The sequence below is a fragment of the Peromyscus eremicus genome, chromosome 2 (assembly GCF_949786415.1).
Source record: "Peromyscus eremicus chromosome 2, PerEre_H2_v1, whole genome shotgun sequence".
Taxonomy (NCBI): domain Eukaryota; kingdom Metazoa; phylum Chordata; class Mammalia; order Rodentia; family Cricetidae; genus Peromyscus; species Peromyscus eremicus.
The window spans coordinates 76,119,572-76,135,055 of record NC_081417.1 but is presented as its reverse complement, the minus strand read 5'-3'; the positions used below and the strand labels follow the sequence as shown (position 1 = coordinate 76,135,055).

Sequence of the window (15,484 nt, the reverse complement as noted above, 5' to 3'; positions counted from 1 at the left end):
AGGCTCTGGCTTCTTATCTCAGGCAGGTGGCCAGTCTTCAATTTGTTGGGTGTAGGGTTAATTGGAGCTAAAAATTCTTTGACTTACTGAAGAATTGTGTTTTATTTTCCTTGATTGACAGACTTCTCCATTGTCAGGCTTTCCAAAAGTAAGGTCCTATCTGTGTGAGTGGTGTGATTTGGTGATCTGAATGGCCAGTGTCCTTAAGTTGTAGAATCCACTTCAGCTGGTGTGAGTAGGGGGTACTCATTAGCATCGGGAAATTGTGCTTATACCATGGCTGCTGCTGCTTGCCATTAACTTAGAAATCAGACTTAAGAAACTCTGGAACTTTCACTAAGTTGCTGCAGAAAAATCACAGGCCTGCTTGTTGTGGGAACTGTGTGGCTTCCAAATTACAGTGTATCATTATGTTACTCAGATCGTGCATAGGTGTATTTACTTGATGGAACTGCTTTGCACATGACATTTTGGCTGCTGAGGGAATCTTAAGAAATAGCCTCAAGTGTGTAAGAAAGTATACTAGAACCTGGTGCTGTATGAGCTAGTCTGTCTGCATAGCCTGTCAAGAGACCGACCATCAAAGACATACCTACCTTGCCAGTAGATGATTGATTTGAATCCAGTGTAAATGATACACTTTGGTATTATCCAGAAGGAATTTTGCATGGGACCAAACACTGATGTTGTTTTAGATTTTCCAAGGTGGATTTTACCTTTGTTGAAGTTTATACTCTGTAGATCTGTGTTTTTGCACAATATCCATCCATATATTTACATATTCATTTATGTTACATCATTACTGTGAACAGTAAGTGTGGACTGTCTCATACTGTATTAGAACGTAATAATACAAAATAGTATAAGACAGTTTAACCAGAACGCTCTCAGACTCGGTGTGCAATGTTTTTCTGCAGAAGTGTGCATTAAAATCATCTGGTAAAGTTAAAAAAATAAAAGCCCAGCATTTTGAATTTATTTGTTTAGGCGAAGTATCTGGCATACTTACCATCATTGGGTTCTCAAATGAAGAAGACAGAATGTCTAGGGACTTGCAACTGGCAATTTTGAAGTGTTCCTTTTTGGTAAAGACCCACAGTGACTGAGAAATCACTATTTTGGTTTGTTGCTATTGAAAATAGTTTTGGTTTAAATTGGCAGGAGTTAGTTCCTGCTTTTTTTATTTGTTCGAAGGATTTAAAAAACGTGTGTTTCTTCCTCTCCACCCCCACTCTTTATAGGGGCAGAGTTACCTGGACAAGTGATCTCCATGGCAGCTTCTACTCTCGCAAACTTGGCCATCTCCATCACAGGGTATGAATCAAGTGGTGAAGACCAGCCCTCCACTCACCCTGCAGGTGACTGACGTCATGAAGGCGCTCAGAACATTCTAGAAAATGAGACAGAAGTAGGAAATAGAGTGAAGAAGGAGGCTGGCAGCATAAAATGGACCTCAGACTTGCTAGTCCTCCACTATTTTATTCTGATTCCTGTTTTTATACCATAATCCTCATGTGTTTATTTTCTTATGCTTCTGCTTGTTTACCTTTTTGGGTTTCCTATCCTGGCTCCTTCCTTTGCCTTTAAAACGTGCTGTTCTTATGTCTTGCAGTTGTACTGTTTTTCTTCCCTTAGTGTCCCATTTACCATATATAGTTCCACCCCGACTCTATACTGTCCTTATCTTGTTTTTTTATTTTGTGTTCCTTTTTTATCAGTCAGTTCTACACTGTTTTATTTTTTACTATTTTTATGCATTTTCTTTCCTTCCCAACTCCCTGTCTACAGTGGGATGTTTTTCTTTCCTTCCCAACTCCCTGTCTACAGTGGGATGTTTTTCTTTTCTTCCCAACTCCCTGTCTACAGTGGGATGTTTTTCTTTCCTTCCCAACTCCCTGTCTACAGTGGGATGTTTTTCTTTTCCACAGTTTATGCATTCATTTTTATTATTACCCGGCCTTCTTTCTCTTGTCTCAAAGTAAAAGTACAATTTAAATGCCTTATGCTGTATATATTTACTGTGTTCCCAAAGCAGACCCTCTGGCTGCTCTGTAGGGCCTGGCTTCTGTGAGATCCAGCTGGTAGATTCATACCAGGTTTGGAGCCATCACATACCATACTTTCACAGAGTTCAGAAGTGTGTAGTCTGTCCCAGTTTGTACTGAGATCCTATTAGTGCCTAGTAGAGGTGGAGAATATTACAGTAAACGCCCCCTTTTTTTTTTAGTGTGTATGCATAGTTAGTGTGTGTATATTATGTGCATATAGTGTATACATGAGTATGTAGAGGCCAGAGTTTGGTGCCAGTATTTTCTTTAGTCCCTCTCTGTTTAATTTTTGAAATAGAGTCTTTCATGGCACCTGGAGCTTACCAATTTGACTTGGTTTGCTTGCCAGCAAGCTCCAGAGATCTCCCTATCCCTACTTTTCCAGCACTGGGATTTCAGACATACACTGTAGCCCCTTTTACATGGGTGTTGGGGATCCAAACCCCAGGTACTTGTGATTAGGTGCCAAGCACTTTGCCAGTTCAACCATTCTTCAATCCTCCCATATAGGAAGCTCTTCTTGAAGTACTGACTTAGTACATTGTAAATGGAGTTTCTCTGTCCTGTCCCATTGCACAGCCGCTTTTAAATAATCACTCTGAGGCTTATATTAATTATAAATGTTTGGCTGATGACTCAGGGTTATTACTAGCTAGCTCTTACATTTAAATTAACCCATATTTTAATCTATGCTTTGCCACGTGGTTCATTGCTTGTTACCTCATTTTCTACAGATGTTGCTTTCTGGGCAGCTGGCTGGCGGTTCCTTGACTCCACCCTTCTTCATCTCCATCTTTACCTTATTCTGACTCACCATTGGCCAGACAGCTTTATTATCAACCAATGGGAACAACACATGTTTACAGTGTACAGGATTCCACAGCATTTCCCCCTTTCTGTCTAATCAAAAAAGAAGGTTTTAACTTTAATGTAGTAAAAGTACACAACAAAAACAGTTATCAAGTAAGAATCAGTTACAATATCCAGTTATTTGCATTTGGCAAAATTAAAGAAAATACTCTATCATCTATCCTATCTTTGTGAGTCTAAAGTTTCATATCTAATTTACCTTTTATCATAACTAAGGAAAGCTATAATTATAACTATCTAGTTTTCAACTCCATCAAAGACCCCAGAAGGAGATAATATTACCTGAGTAAACAAGAAGTGCATTGCAAGCAACTTCTAAAACTCTAGAAATGGCAGAGACATCTGGCTGCCTGGATAGTCACCCAATGTTCTTCTGTAATTTTGGAGCATCCATCTTCAGCCTATAGGCCTAGAGTATCTGGCAGACTTTTTAGTGAAACAGGAAATTTGAAGGACTCTCCCTCCTATATTGGCAAAATTCATCAGTTGCTTTCTTCTGTGCCCTGCGGAATGTCTGGCAGTTTGTTCTGTGAAGCAGGAACCTGAAGGACCATCCTGCCTTGTTTTGGCAAAGTTTAGCAGTCACTTTGATGGCTAAACATAGATAAGAATTATGGGTTAATTTAAGTGTAAGATCTGGTTAGTAATAAGCATGAGCTACCAGGGGATCATTTATAATTAATATATGTATAAGCCTTGGAGTGATTATTTAAAAGTGGCTGGGATAAGGGCAGGACAGAGAAACTCCATTTACAGTACTTGTGTTAAGGAAGGCATAATTTAGGAGAAAGCATTCAGAGTAGTAGAAACACATACTGTTCTTGAACAAGAAACCATGTTTCTGAAGCAGAGAAGGATGATACTTAGGTTGTAGAGTTACTGTTCTTCCAGCATTTATCATTCCCACTGACCTGAGTTTCCAGATCAAACAGGCAGAGCAAAGTCAAACGAAAGCATGTTATCATCAGCTTCACTTTTAGCCTTGACCCATGAGCACAGACACAGCAGGCAAAACATCCATACAAATACAGTAAAAATGAATCTCAAAAAATACTTAACTCATATAGAGTAAAAGGTAAACCTGATTTCCCTAGATCAAAACTCTGCTGATGGTAGTTTCCACAAGTTTGTTTCAGTGCAAATCTGCTGTCTCTTGAACTCATGCGATCCTGCTACACATGCCAGTGCAGTGCATTTTATATTGTTCTTTTCTCATGTGGACTAAGACAATGTGTGACTTTATGTCTTCGTGTTTTTAGAGCCCACGGACAGGGGAGAGCCTCCCCCAGCAGTGTCTGCTTCCTCTTCATCCTCCTCCCGTTCCTCGCCCTCTTCTCCTTCACCTACTTTGGGCAGACAGAGGCCTGAGATGGGGACATTTCTCAGGAAGAAGAAAACCAGCGACATTTACTTCGTGTCTCTCGTGTGGGCCATTATTGCTGTCCAGCTCTGGCTGAATCTGTGGATCGTGCAGCTGCTGCCCGTGCCTGTTGCAGGTTGTTGTTTGGTTAAGTACGGTTTTGTCTTGTTGCCACAGACTTCCTTCTCCTTTCTTGCAGTGGGATTTTAATATTTGATATAATCTTATTGCCATCTTACTTAAAATAGTTGTATGTTTGTATTTAGGTCATGAGAAAAATATTTATTTTTATTTTATGTGTATGAGTGTTTGCCTGCATATATGTGCCTTTAGAGGCCTGCTCCACATAAAAAGGGTATTTGGATCCTCTGGAACTTTGGAACTTGAATTTCAGACATTTGTGAGCCACATGTACCCATGTCCTCTGCAAGAGCCATAGAGAATTCTGGGGCAGCTAGGGATACATAGAGAGACCCTGTTTCAAAACTAAAACAACCTAATGAAGGAATTTTTGAACTGTTACGTCATACCGACTGTTTTACTTTTCTGTTGCTGTGACAAAACACCATGACCAAGGCAACTTATAAAGAAAACATTAATTAGAGGCTCATCATTGTTCCAGAGGGTTAGAGTCCATGACCTTCATGGTGGGGAGCAGGGCAACAGGCAGGCAGACATGGAGGTGGAGCAGTAGCTAGAGCTTACATGTTGAGAGAGCAGCCACGAGGCAGAGAGAGATAGAGGCAGAGACAGGCAGGCAAGCAGGCATGTACACATGAACACACAGTACTCCCTCTGGGAATGGCTTGGGCTTCTGAAACCTTAAAGTCTACTGCTAGTGTCTACTTCTTTTAATGAGGCTACACCTCTTAATCCTTCCCAAACAGTTCCACTGACTGGGGACCAAGCATTCAAATATATGTGCCTATGGGATCCATTCTCATTCAAACCACCACACTGACCCTGCAAATTACAAGGATAGGTTTAAGAATATTGGTCCCAGGAGTTAGAGACATTGTAGTGGAAAGTAGCAATTACCTAGATCCACCCTTACTGGCCTCTTCCTAGTTGGCTTTAACAGTTGGTTTCTCTGTAGAACAGAGAGGCCTCTCTTCAGATGCACAGAGCAGCATCATGTGAGGAAACAGGAGCACAGTTGAAAATATTACCTGCAATGGTACAAAGCCCCTGGGGAAGAGCAGCTGTAATAGCCAAGGAAATCAGTAAATGTTGGGGTTCAGTTTTCCTTAGTCAGATAGAGGGAAGCTATGAAGGCCATTGTAGTTCATGATGTTTGTAGGGTAGACAGTGAGTCCTGACTCATCCTGGGATTTAGCTCCAAAAAGAGGATGATATTTAGCTAGTGGGGCTTACTTGAAAGTATGCTTGGTGTGGTGGTTTGAATAGGAATGGCCCCCATAGATTCCTGTGTTTGAATGCTTGGCCCATAGGGAGTGGCACTATTTGGAGGTGTGGCATTGTTGGAGGAAGTGTGTCACTGGGGGTGGGCTTTGAGGTCTCAGAAGCTCATGCCAGGTCTCATGAGTCTCAGCCTCTTCCTGTGGCCTGTGGATCCAGATGTGGAACTCTAAGCTTCATCTCCAGCACCATACCTGCCTGCATGCCACCATGCTTCCCACCATGGCTGTAATGCACTAAACCTCTGAAACTGTAAGCCAGCCCAATTAATATTTCCTTTATATAGAGTTGCCATGGTCATCGTGTCTCTTCACAGCAATAGAAACCCTAACTAAGACACCTGGCCAGTTCCTTCTGTTTAAAATACCTGTGGTCCTCCTCATTCCTTTACTACACGATCTTGTTTTAGTACTGGCTTTACTGCTTAGAATGGAAACTAAGGAACCTTTTCATGTTCCGCCTAGAAATCTGTGTCCTTTGTGTTTGTATCTTCTCTATAGTCTGGATAATCAAAAAGCTCGTGATTCACTTTGGAGTGGTGGGCTTCCTGGAGAAACGCTGCCGTGTGTGGTGGCAGGTTATCGAGTGCTTCCTGAAGGAGCGGCAGGAGGCTTTAGCACCATGGCCAATTATCGGGCTTGGAAAGTTCTTACTAAAAGTTGATAGTAAGGTATTGTATGATTGGCTGCTTCCGGGGATTTTATGTGTTCCATAGCTTGAAATGACCCATTTCATAACATGTGTTAGTTAATGATGTACTTCATATCTAATTCTCCATGAAAGTTTAAGGCTTAGAGTTATGTTCATATGAGGATAGGGTGGACTTAATGAAATACAGTTGTAAGGAGAAAGCACCTAGGTTGACTTCTTCTCTTGTTAAGAACCAGAATGAAATCCAGAGAGCTGAAGTGACTTGTTTAAGATTAGGTGATATGGTGGCTCAGAATGGGGATATTTTTGGAGTGATTCTTGTTTGTCAGATACTGTGTTGAGTTACAGGGGAACTTAACCAGTCCTGGACCCCTGAGACAGCTGCTCGACTTACTGTCGAGAGGTAGTCATTTCTGAGACCTTGTTAAGCTGGTTAAAGGACATGGAATCTAAATCCACACTCTGCCTTTGGCTCCCAATTTGGTTATTTACTAGCCCTGTGACCTTGGACAGATGGCTTAACTTCTGCGCCTTGGTTTCATTATCAATGAAATGGGTATAATAGCACTTACCTCATAATGTGCTTGTGTGTGCTGAGTTAATATAGGCAAGCTCCTATGGGTCTGATGTATTCAGTGCTAGCCAGGACTACAGTTTGTATAGTGAAGTATCTCTGTGACACAAGGGGAACACTCAGTGGAAATGCCCTCTGTGGCCCAGGTGGTAGAAAGGGAAGCTTTGGAGAAGTCAGCAGAGCAAACTGAGCACAGCAGGCGTTTATTAGGTAGAGGGACTGGCTGTGCAGAGGCTCTGTCCTGAGAGAATATGGCTGTCAGGTGTTACAGTAAGGCTTGTGGTTGTCATTCCAGCCATCCTGGTTGTAAAGCAGCACCGTGTTAAAGCTCTGTAATGCACTGTTTCTTCCTCTCCTTTCCTGACACCTTCCTCCCTGCTCTCAGAGACTTTCTCTCCACACTGTTGTTGCATTCTCTAATGATATCCCACTGTTCTTATCTTCTCTCTCACCTCCCTGTCCTCCAGCTCTGGCACTGGCTAAATAAGAAGGTAATAAACATGTGGGTGTGGTTTTCACTACTGAATTGTATACCCTGCCCAGCCCCTCAACATCTCCTTTCTCATTCTGTGTTTCTGTCCATGTGTCAAACTAAGATTTGTTTGTAAAATTCTAACTATAAGCTATGGAAGGTCGTGAAATATGAATTCTGCCATAGAGTCATTTACTAAAGCCTCCACAAAGCTCTTAGGATATGAATGGCCCCTTTGTTCAAGTATTGAGAAGTTATGTCTCATAGCCTTTCTGTCCATATTATTGATTTCCTTGTCTTTTCTCTTTAATGTGGTGACTCTGGTCTTTTTCTCTTTTCTTCTTTGAGTCAAGGTCTTGCTTTTAAAGTCTAGGCTGGCTTCTAAACTCCTGGCTCAGTTTCCTGAGTGCTAGCATTGCGGGCATCTACCAGCAAGCCCAGCTAGCTGTAGGTTCTTTTGGTTTGTGAAACACATTAAGCTAGAGTTATAGTAGAGGAAGAAACTCTTTATTGCTACTTTTTCTGTAAATAACACAGTAATTTTTAAAAACTGACAGATCTGTAAAACACCTGTTAAATTTGTCTTTTTTTTTTTTTTTTAATAAAAACTAAATTGTCTTAGTGTGGGCTTCTGTTGTTGCAGTAAAACACAACTTGGGGAGGAAAGAGTTTATTTCAGCTTACATGTCTCAGTGGCAGTCCATCATGAAGGAATACTGCTTATTGGCTTGCTCCTCCTAGCTTGCTCAGCCTGCTTTTTTATGCAACTCAGGACCACCTGCCCAGGGGTGGCACCACCCACAGTTGGCTAGGCCCTCCTACATCAATCACTAATCAAGAAAATGCTCCATAGGCCTGCTCACAAACCAGTCTGGTGGGGACATTTTCTCAATTGAGGTTCCTTCTCCTCAAATGACTCTAGCTTGTGTCAAGGTGCCAAAAATTAACTGTGACTCCAGTATCCCAGAAACAGACTATCTTTCTTTCTTTTTTTCTTTCTTTCTTTTATTTAATCAACCTGTAGTCATGATCTATAACATCTAATTCTGTGTTTCATGAGTCATAAGGTCTGTCTATGGGAACTGCTTTCCATAATTGATAGGGCATTGTGATAGACACATTTCATATCAGTTCCTAAGGCCAAGCTACATATATGAGGAATGCTGTGCCTTCGACATTTAGTCAAGTATGGCAGTGTTTGCAAGAGGTGGCGTCATGTATGTGCATCCTGTTTAAACACAAACAAGACTAGGTTCAGTAAAAATATTGTAAGAAACCTTAAAGATGTGGAAGTAGATCAAAGTCACATTTTGATTTTCAGTTTTTATTTACTTATTCATGTTTGTTAATTATTCAGTGTTTGTTTTTGTGGTGCTGAGGGGTCAAATTCAGGCCTGGAGCATGGCAAACTATCATGTACTACTAGACTCAGATATCTGGACTGTTAAATGTGGAGATTAGAATTTGCTCCCCCCACCCCATTGAAATGAAGAAATGACAACATCTAAGGTTTTAAAACTGGATTGCAAGTAAGCAGTGTGTAAAATACATTGTCTACTTCATCCTACATCTACATGGTTGTTATTCCCTCATTCCTATAAACCTAGTGTCAGGATGTGAGTGTAATTCCTGTCTGTCTGCCTGCCTGCCTGCCTGTTCCTGTCTGTCTGTCTGTCTATATTTATCTAGATAGCTAGACAGAATATATACAAAGAGATTATAACACACATTTTGTTAACTGTAATCAAAGTAAAGTGGTTATGTATGTTTCCCCAGTTGGTGTCTATTGAAATGAATTGTCCTTAAGATAAGATAGAAAGAAGAATTAAATTTCATTAAGTTTAATTTGATCTACCCTCAGTGGACTAAATGAGATTGGAAACCCTCAGTGGACTAAATGAGTTTGGAAACCCAATTTATGAGCCTAATGTATAGCTGAAAAGCAGAGTTAGTTTTAAAAGATTCCTGAGAGAGCAAGTAACTGCTGTCTTTCATTTTGTGTAGTGTGTTCAAAGCATTGGTGTGTAGTTGGGATGCAGTCACCTGCATTTCTGTGTGTGCTGTAGAGAAATGCATTAGGATATATGATACTTTTTTGTTGATTCTGAGACAAGATTTCCCTGGGTAATAGTCCTGGCAGTCTTGGAACTTGATCTGTAGACCAGGCTGACCTCGAACTCACAGAGATCCACTTGCCTCTGCCTCCTAAGTGCTGGGATTAAAGGTGTGTGCCACCCCCGCCTCAGCTTATGATATCTTCTTCATAGCTTGATAAACAAAGCCAGTTGTCTTAGAAGTTTTAGAGTAGAGCTTCGTGTAATTAAGTCTTAAAAATGCATCCCCTTCTCATATTTGAACTACTTAGCATGCCATTTTAAAACAGTTCCTCTTCTTTTAAGAACAAAACCTTAAAGGTTATTAATTGGTCATTGCCTAGGAAGATTGGAGCAATTCTTAGATACTGTGTTGCACAGCCCAGCAGTGATGGTGACAGTTTCGTTGGCTTTGCTCACTGTGAGCATGTGGAAGATCAGCCTCCTTGGAAAGAAAGCACCTGGCATTCCTATAGAGACCCCAGCGTCCTCTGTCCGTGTTTCTCTTTGCTCTGGTTTACTCATGCACTCAGCAGTTGCTGCTTTTCCTTCATCCAGATTTACTGTCCTGATTGTTTGTTTGAAATGTGTATGAGTGTTTTGTCTGCATTACGTATGTGTATATGTCTATATGTGCACTGTGTACATGTATGCCTGGTGCCCCTGGAAGCCAAAAGAGATTATCAGGTCCACTGGAACTGGAGTTAAAGACAGTTGAGCCGCCATGTGGGTGCTGGGGACTGAACAGGGTCTTCTGCAAAGCACCCTTCAATATGTGGCAGGTTGGAAAGAACAAGAGTCTCTCATATCCTAAGCAAGTACTTTGTACTGAATTTTTGACAGAATTGGAGTTGGGAAGATTCTACTCTAGCTTAAAACTGAAGTCTGATTGTGTGATTCTGGTGGGCGTATCTGTGGGAACCCATGTTTGTATGTTAATAGTACCTGATAGGAGGTTAGGGCTCGGTGCTTGTTTCTATTTAAAAATATGCTTTTAAGGATGCTTTCAGAAACCCTTATTCATGGAAACAAATCTGGTTGTAACTGAACTACTTTGTGTGTGTGTTGTACAGCCTGTACTCCTGGTTTCCTGGGTTTTGGAGCTGTAGAGGGAGGAATGAGGCAACCCTTCCTTCATTTGGGGAGCTGCCTCAGGAACTAGAGTCCTGATGGCAAAGCTTCTCAGTTCCTTGATTTTAGAACTTACCTTCAGAGTAAGACACCTGACCTTCCATATCTTAGAAACCTGTCCACCCCCGCCTTTTTTTTTTAATTTCTGCTTTGTCTCTGATGCTTTGGTAGCATGCATTGAAGCTTAACTCTTCTGTTTGAAGCTCTGAGTGTCAACATTAGATTAACTTTTGTGTCTGAGTTCACTATGGCACTAAATGAAGGGCAGTGTCCTTCATGGAAAACATGAGTTCAACTTTTGCAGAAATAAGTGTTGTAAAAGTTGAGGTGTTTTTTAAAAAGAAAAACGGTGCTTTTAGTTATTTAACTCACTGTGTAGAAATGTGGATGTAGCATAGTGAAAATTCAGGGGTACATGTGGATAATGTTCTGATTGACTGTCTTCTCATAGCTATGACAATAATGAACTCTCCACATAACAGCAGCAATTAATACTATTAGTTAATTTTCTAAAGTTAATTTGCTTATAGCTTTTACTGCTTTAATCAAGATGCTGTAGTTTGCTTTGCAATGCTGAATATCCTGTATTTGTGATATTTGAATACATACAAGTGTTGATTAACTGATACTTTGAAGATGAGTAATCATCCTTTCTCATTTCTGTGCAGATGATCATCTGGCTGGAGAAGATGTTAGATAAAATTATTAGCATATTCATCATATTCTTGCTAGTAATAGGAACCCTTCTTTTAGCCCTTCTCCTGACTGCAAAGGTAAAGTACAATCACTGGTTATCTTGTTATAACAAAGGCCTTGTTCTGCTGAAGCTAGCAGAAGCAAATGGAAAATATTATTTGGCTTATCAGAAGTACCTCTACCCATTTTATACATTAATAATTTTGCTGTGAGTCTGCCTAGTATGTTTTCTCTTTAAATTGCTTTTGCACACATTTTATTTTGTCATCAAGTCTTCAGGAGAAAATGCAGTTAAAAAAAAATCCTCCCCCATCCCCCAAGCTGGCCTCATGACTCCTAAACTAGTAGTGCAGTGCTCCCCGCTTCCTCATCTCCTGGGGTTCAGAGGCCTTCCGCTGGCACTGCACTTCCCCTTCCTCATCTTCTGGGGTTCAGAGGCCTTCTGCTGGCACTGCACTCCCCCCTTCTCCATCTCCTGGGGTTCGGAGGCCTTCTGCTGGTACTGCAGGTGCTGGCCTCCAACTCCTGCCGCGGTCTTCTCCATGTGCAGGTGTGCTGGTGTGCCTACCTTCAGGATCTCTCTCTGCATTAGCTCCTCCCTCCTGCCCCTGGTCTTCCCATGGAGTACTTAAGTCTGGTGCAGTTCTGTGTGCCTGTTGTCCTTGTTGCCTGGACTTTTGCTGTCTGTTGTGAAATGCTGTCCTCTGGCCATGGCATATGTGGCTATTGTTGTCCTTAAGTCAGACCCATAAGAGACCCTCAGAAGACTATGACCACTAAACTTCCCTTCAGAAGGGGAGAGAGGTCTCACTAGAACACATGGCAGCTCACAGAGGCTCTTTATTTTTTTGCTTTTCAGATTCTTCCACCTTAAGTCTTGTTTCTAGTTCAATGTCATGGAGAAGGGCACTCCCCAAAGCACGGCCACATTCTCTCTTCACAGTGGTGTGCTTGCTGAGGGTAGTTTCGTACACTCTTTCAGTGCATTTTTATCTTTATTTCTCTACTTGACTCCACTTCCAGGTTTTGGTGGTCTATTTTCAAAAGATTGTGACGCATACCTGAAATCATGGGTATCTAACAGTCCCGCAGAGATTCATTAGTAACTGTCACCCCTAGATGATCCAGGGTACTGCATTGTGCTTACCAATAGTAGTCCCAGCCACCTCCCGGGAGCAAGTACTTCAAGGTCATAGGGAACCAAACAGTTGGTAAAAGTTTTCTTACTGAGAAGTCCTACCAAGACAAAGCGATGGAGTTCAAACCATAGAACAAGAAGCCTGACAACCAAGAAATTTTTCTTTAATGAAACTGTTCTTTCAAAATAAAGGTTAGGGAGCTGCAAGTATGGCTGTGTTGCCTAGCATGTGGCCAGTATGCCCAAGACACCGGCTTCAGTTCCCACTTGATTCTCTTTCCTTCAAAAAAGTAAAGGAAGAAGAAAACCGTTTCCAGATAAATTAAAACTGAGAGGATTCATTGGTGGCAGAGGTGTACTGTAAGGAAAGTTAAGATAATGTGATAGGGCACACCTATCATCCAGTCAGAGCTACATAGTGAGACCTTATCTTTAAAACAGACACAGACCAAAAAATGACTTTCAGCTGAAGAGAAAGGACTGTGGAGATTCCCCCTTGGTTCCATAGGAGGGAATGGGAAAACACATAGGCACATGGAAAAGTTATATATTTTTCTCTGTGTTCTAACCTAATATAAACTATATACAATAGGAACGCTTATCAAGTATTGTCCAGGAGAGGGAAAAGGTAAAATAACCTAAATAAAAATAGAGTTACAACCAGCAAGAACATCATCAAACAAGAGACACATACTGAAATCCAGAGATGTCCAGAACATAGGTAAATGGCATGTTACAGAGATTACTCCCAACGTTCTTAACTAAGATATGACAGGATCGTAACTGTAACTATCTAGTCTTCAACCCCATCAAAGACCTGAGAAGGAACATAATAATACCTGAGAAAACAGAAAATGCAGGAACTTTCTTATTTAGACAAAAGGGGGAGATGTAGTGGATAGCTGTTCGGTCTATGACCTTGAAGCACTGCCCCTAGAGATGTAGCAGGTAACTGCTCTACCTACCTGTGACCTTGAAGTACTTGCCCCTGGGGCGTGGCTCAGGGCTACCCTTAAGACCAGAGACACAGTAGACTCTCACTTCTCTCCCTTGTGGGCTTGGATGCGAGACTGACTTTGGCAGCCATTCCAGAACCTGTGACAATTGTGTTCTGTACAGTGACTTGTTCTCCCCTAATAAATTCCTTTGCCCTTTAAGTGGACTCTGTGAATTTCTCACTTTATCGCAGCTATCCACTGCATGTCTTAGTCATTGTTCTCTTGCTGAGAAGATACAACATGGTAAAGGCAACTCTTACAAAGGAAAGCATTTAATTGGGAGCTTGATTACAGTTTTAGATTTAGTCCACTATCATTATGGTAGGGAGCATGGCAGCATGCAGGCAGACGTAGTGCTGGAGCAGTATCTTAGAGCTACAGCCTGATCCACAGGTAGCAGGAAGAGAGCCTAAGTCTGGTTTGGGTTTTTGAAACTTTAAAGCCCACTCCCAGTGACACACTTCCTCTAACAAGGCCACACCCCCTAACCCTTCTAATCCTTTCCAACTAGTGCCACTCCCTGATGACTGAGCATTCAAACATATGAGCCTTTGGGGCCGTTCTTACTCAAACCACCACAAAAAGAAAATTCAGTTTCAGTTCCCAATGGCTTTTCTACATGCAGAACTACACAGAAGCATACTGGTGGTTTATTTGCCTGTGTATCTCACCCTGCACAGTCACTGTATTAGCTCACAGTTTTGTTATTGCATATGAAGGTGCATAAGCATACATGTAATCTGTACTTATGTATATACGTGTGAACTAGATGTTTATGTCTATGAGTTAAGTATTTGGATTTTGTTTTGTTTTGTTTTGTTTTTCGAGACAGGGTTTCTCTGTGTAGTTTTGCGCCTTTCCTGGAACTTGCTTTGGAGACCAGGCTGGACTCGAACTCACAGAGATCCGCCTGCCTCTGCCTCCCAAGTGCTGGGACTAAAGGCATGCACCACCACCGCCCGGCGTATTTGGATTTTTTTAAGGCAGATTGTTGAGCTTCTTGAAGGCATGGAAGGTATTTCTTTTAGTGCATATCATAGACATTACTATAACAACTTGTAAGTACCCACTTCTAAATTAATAAAAACCAAGATATATAATTATTTGATCTCACAAGAGTAGAAAAAGACATTTTATATTAGGTTTATTACTTACTGTTTTTTTTTTTTTTCTCTTTTTACCTATATTACAGGTACATCAAGAAAGTGTACACATGATTGAAGTCACAAGTAATCTGATTAATGAAACTCTAGCAAATCACCCAGAGTGGGCAAAGTAAGAATACTATTTTGAAAAAAGATACACTTGGGTGACCTAGTTTCAGCATCTGTGTGCCTGGAACAGTGTTCACTGATGCAGCTACAATGGAAGAGAAGAGACACGGTTTGCCAAAGCTTTGATAAACTAGAATAATGTAAGGAGTAAGTGCTTGAGATTAGGGGCAGTTTCTGATAAGACTCTGAAGGTCAGACTGACCTAACACTCAGACACTCTTGCCTCAGACTCCCAAATAACGAGAATGCAGGTACACGTCCCTATGCCTGGGTCTACCTTTTAATTTATTGACATTTTCTGTTATTTTTTTTTCTCTTTATAAAAGAACATTTTTCTAGACATCTTGACTTTTGTGGCTATTGACAGCAATCAGCTTCTTGGTATGATCACCTTATATGTACACATCCATGAAGCTGCTAAGAGTGAGGCTGTTGGCTGTAATAGTGTTCTGACTCTTTTCCATGTGCCAGCTTGGATCTCAGGAAAGTAAACACATAGGTATTATTGCTTTGGCCTTTCAGTGTGAATCATGGATAATTGAAGCCAGAACTATTAAATTTGTGAATATCACTCTCTAGATTATAACATGGATGGACAGTCTAGAGAATATACAAAATACCCACGGTAGTATTTTGTATATTTTATGGAAGTACTTTCGGAAGGCATTAGGTGTATGAAAAGGTGTCTTGGCTAAGGTGTATTGTGCAGCCTGCTTAGCTATGAAGGCGTGGAGAGGCCTCTTACTGGAAAACAAGTGAA

At 41.2% G+C, this 15,484-nt stretch overlaps 1 protein-coding gene across 2 annotated transcripts in view; it reads left to right on the top strand.

Moving 5' to 3' along the window:
• Tmem245 (transmembrane protein 245) overlaps positions 1-15,484 on the top strand; it is a 78,392-nt gene that overhangs the window by 22,645 nt on the left and 40,263 nt on the right. For both annotated transcript variants that reach the window (XM_059254380.1, XM_059254379.1), the window contains exons 4-8: positions 1,242-1,358; positions 4,178-4,414; positions 6,198-6,367; positions 11,287-11,391; positions 14,643-14,725. In XM_059254380.1, coding sequence (XP_059110363.1) covers positions 1,242-1,358; positions 4,178-4,414; positions 6,198-6,367; positions 11,287-11,391; positions 14,643-14,725 — 712 coding nt within the window. The remainder of the gene's footprint in view (positions 1-1,241; positions 1,359-4,177; positions 4,415-6,197; positions 6,368-11,286; positions 11,392-14,642; positions 14,726-15,484) is intronic.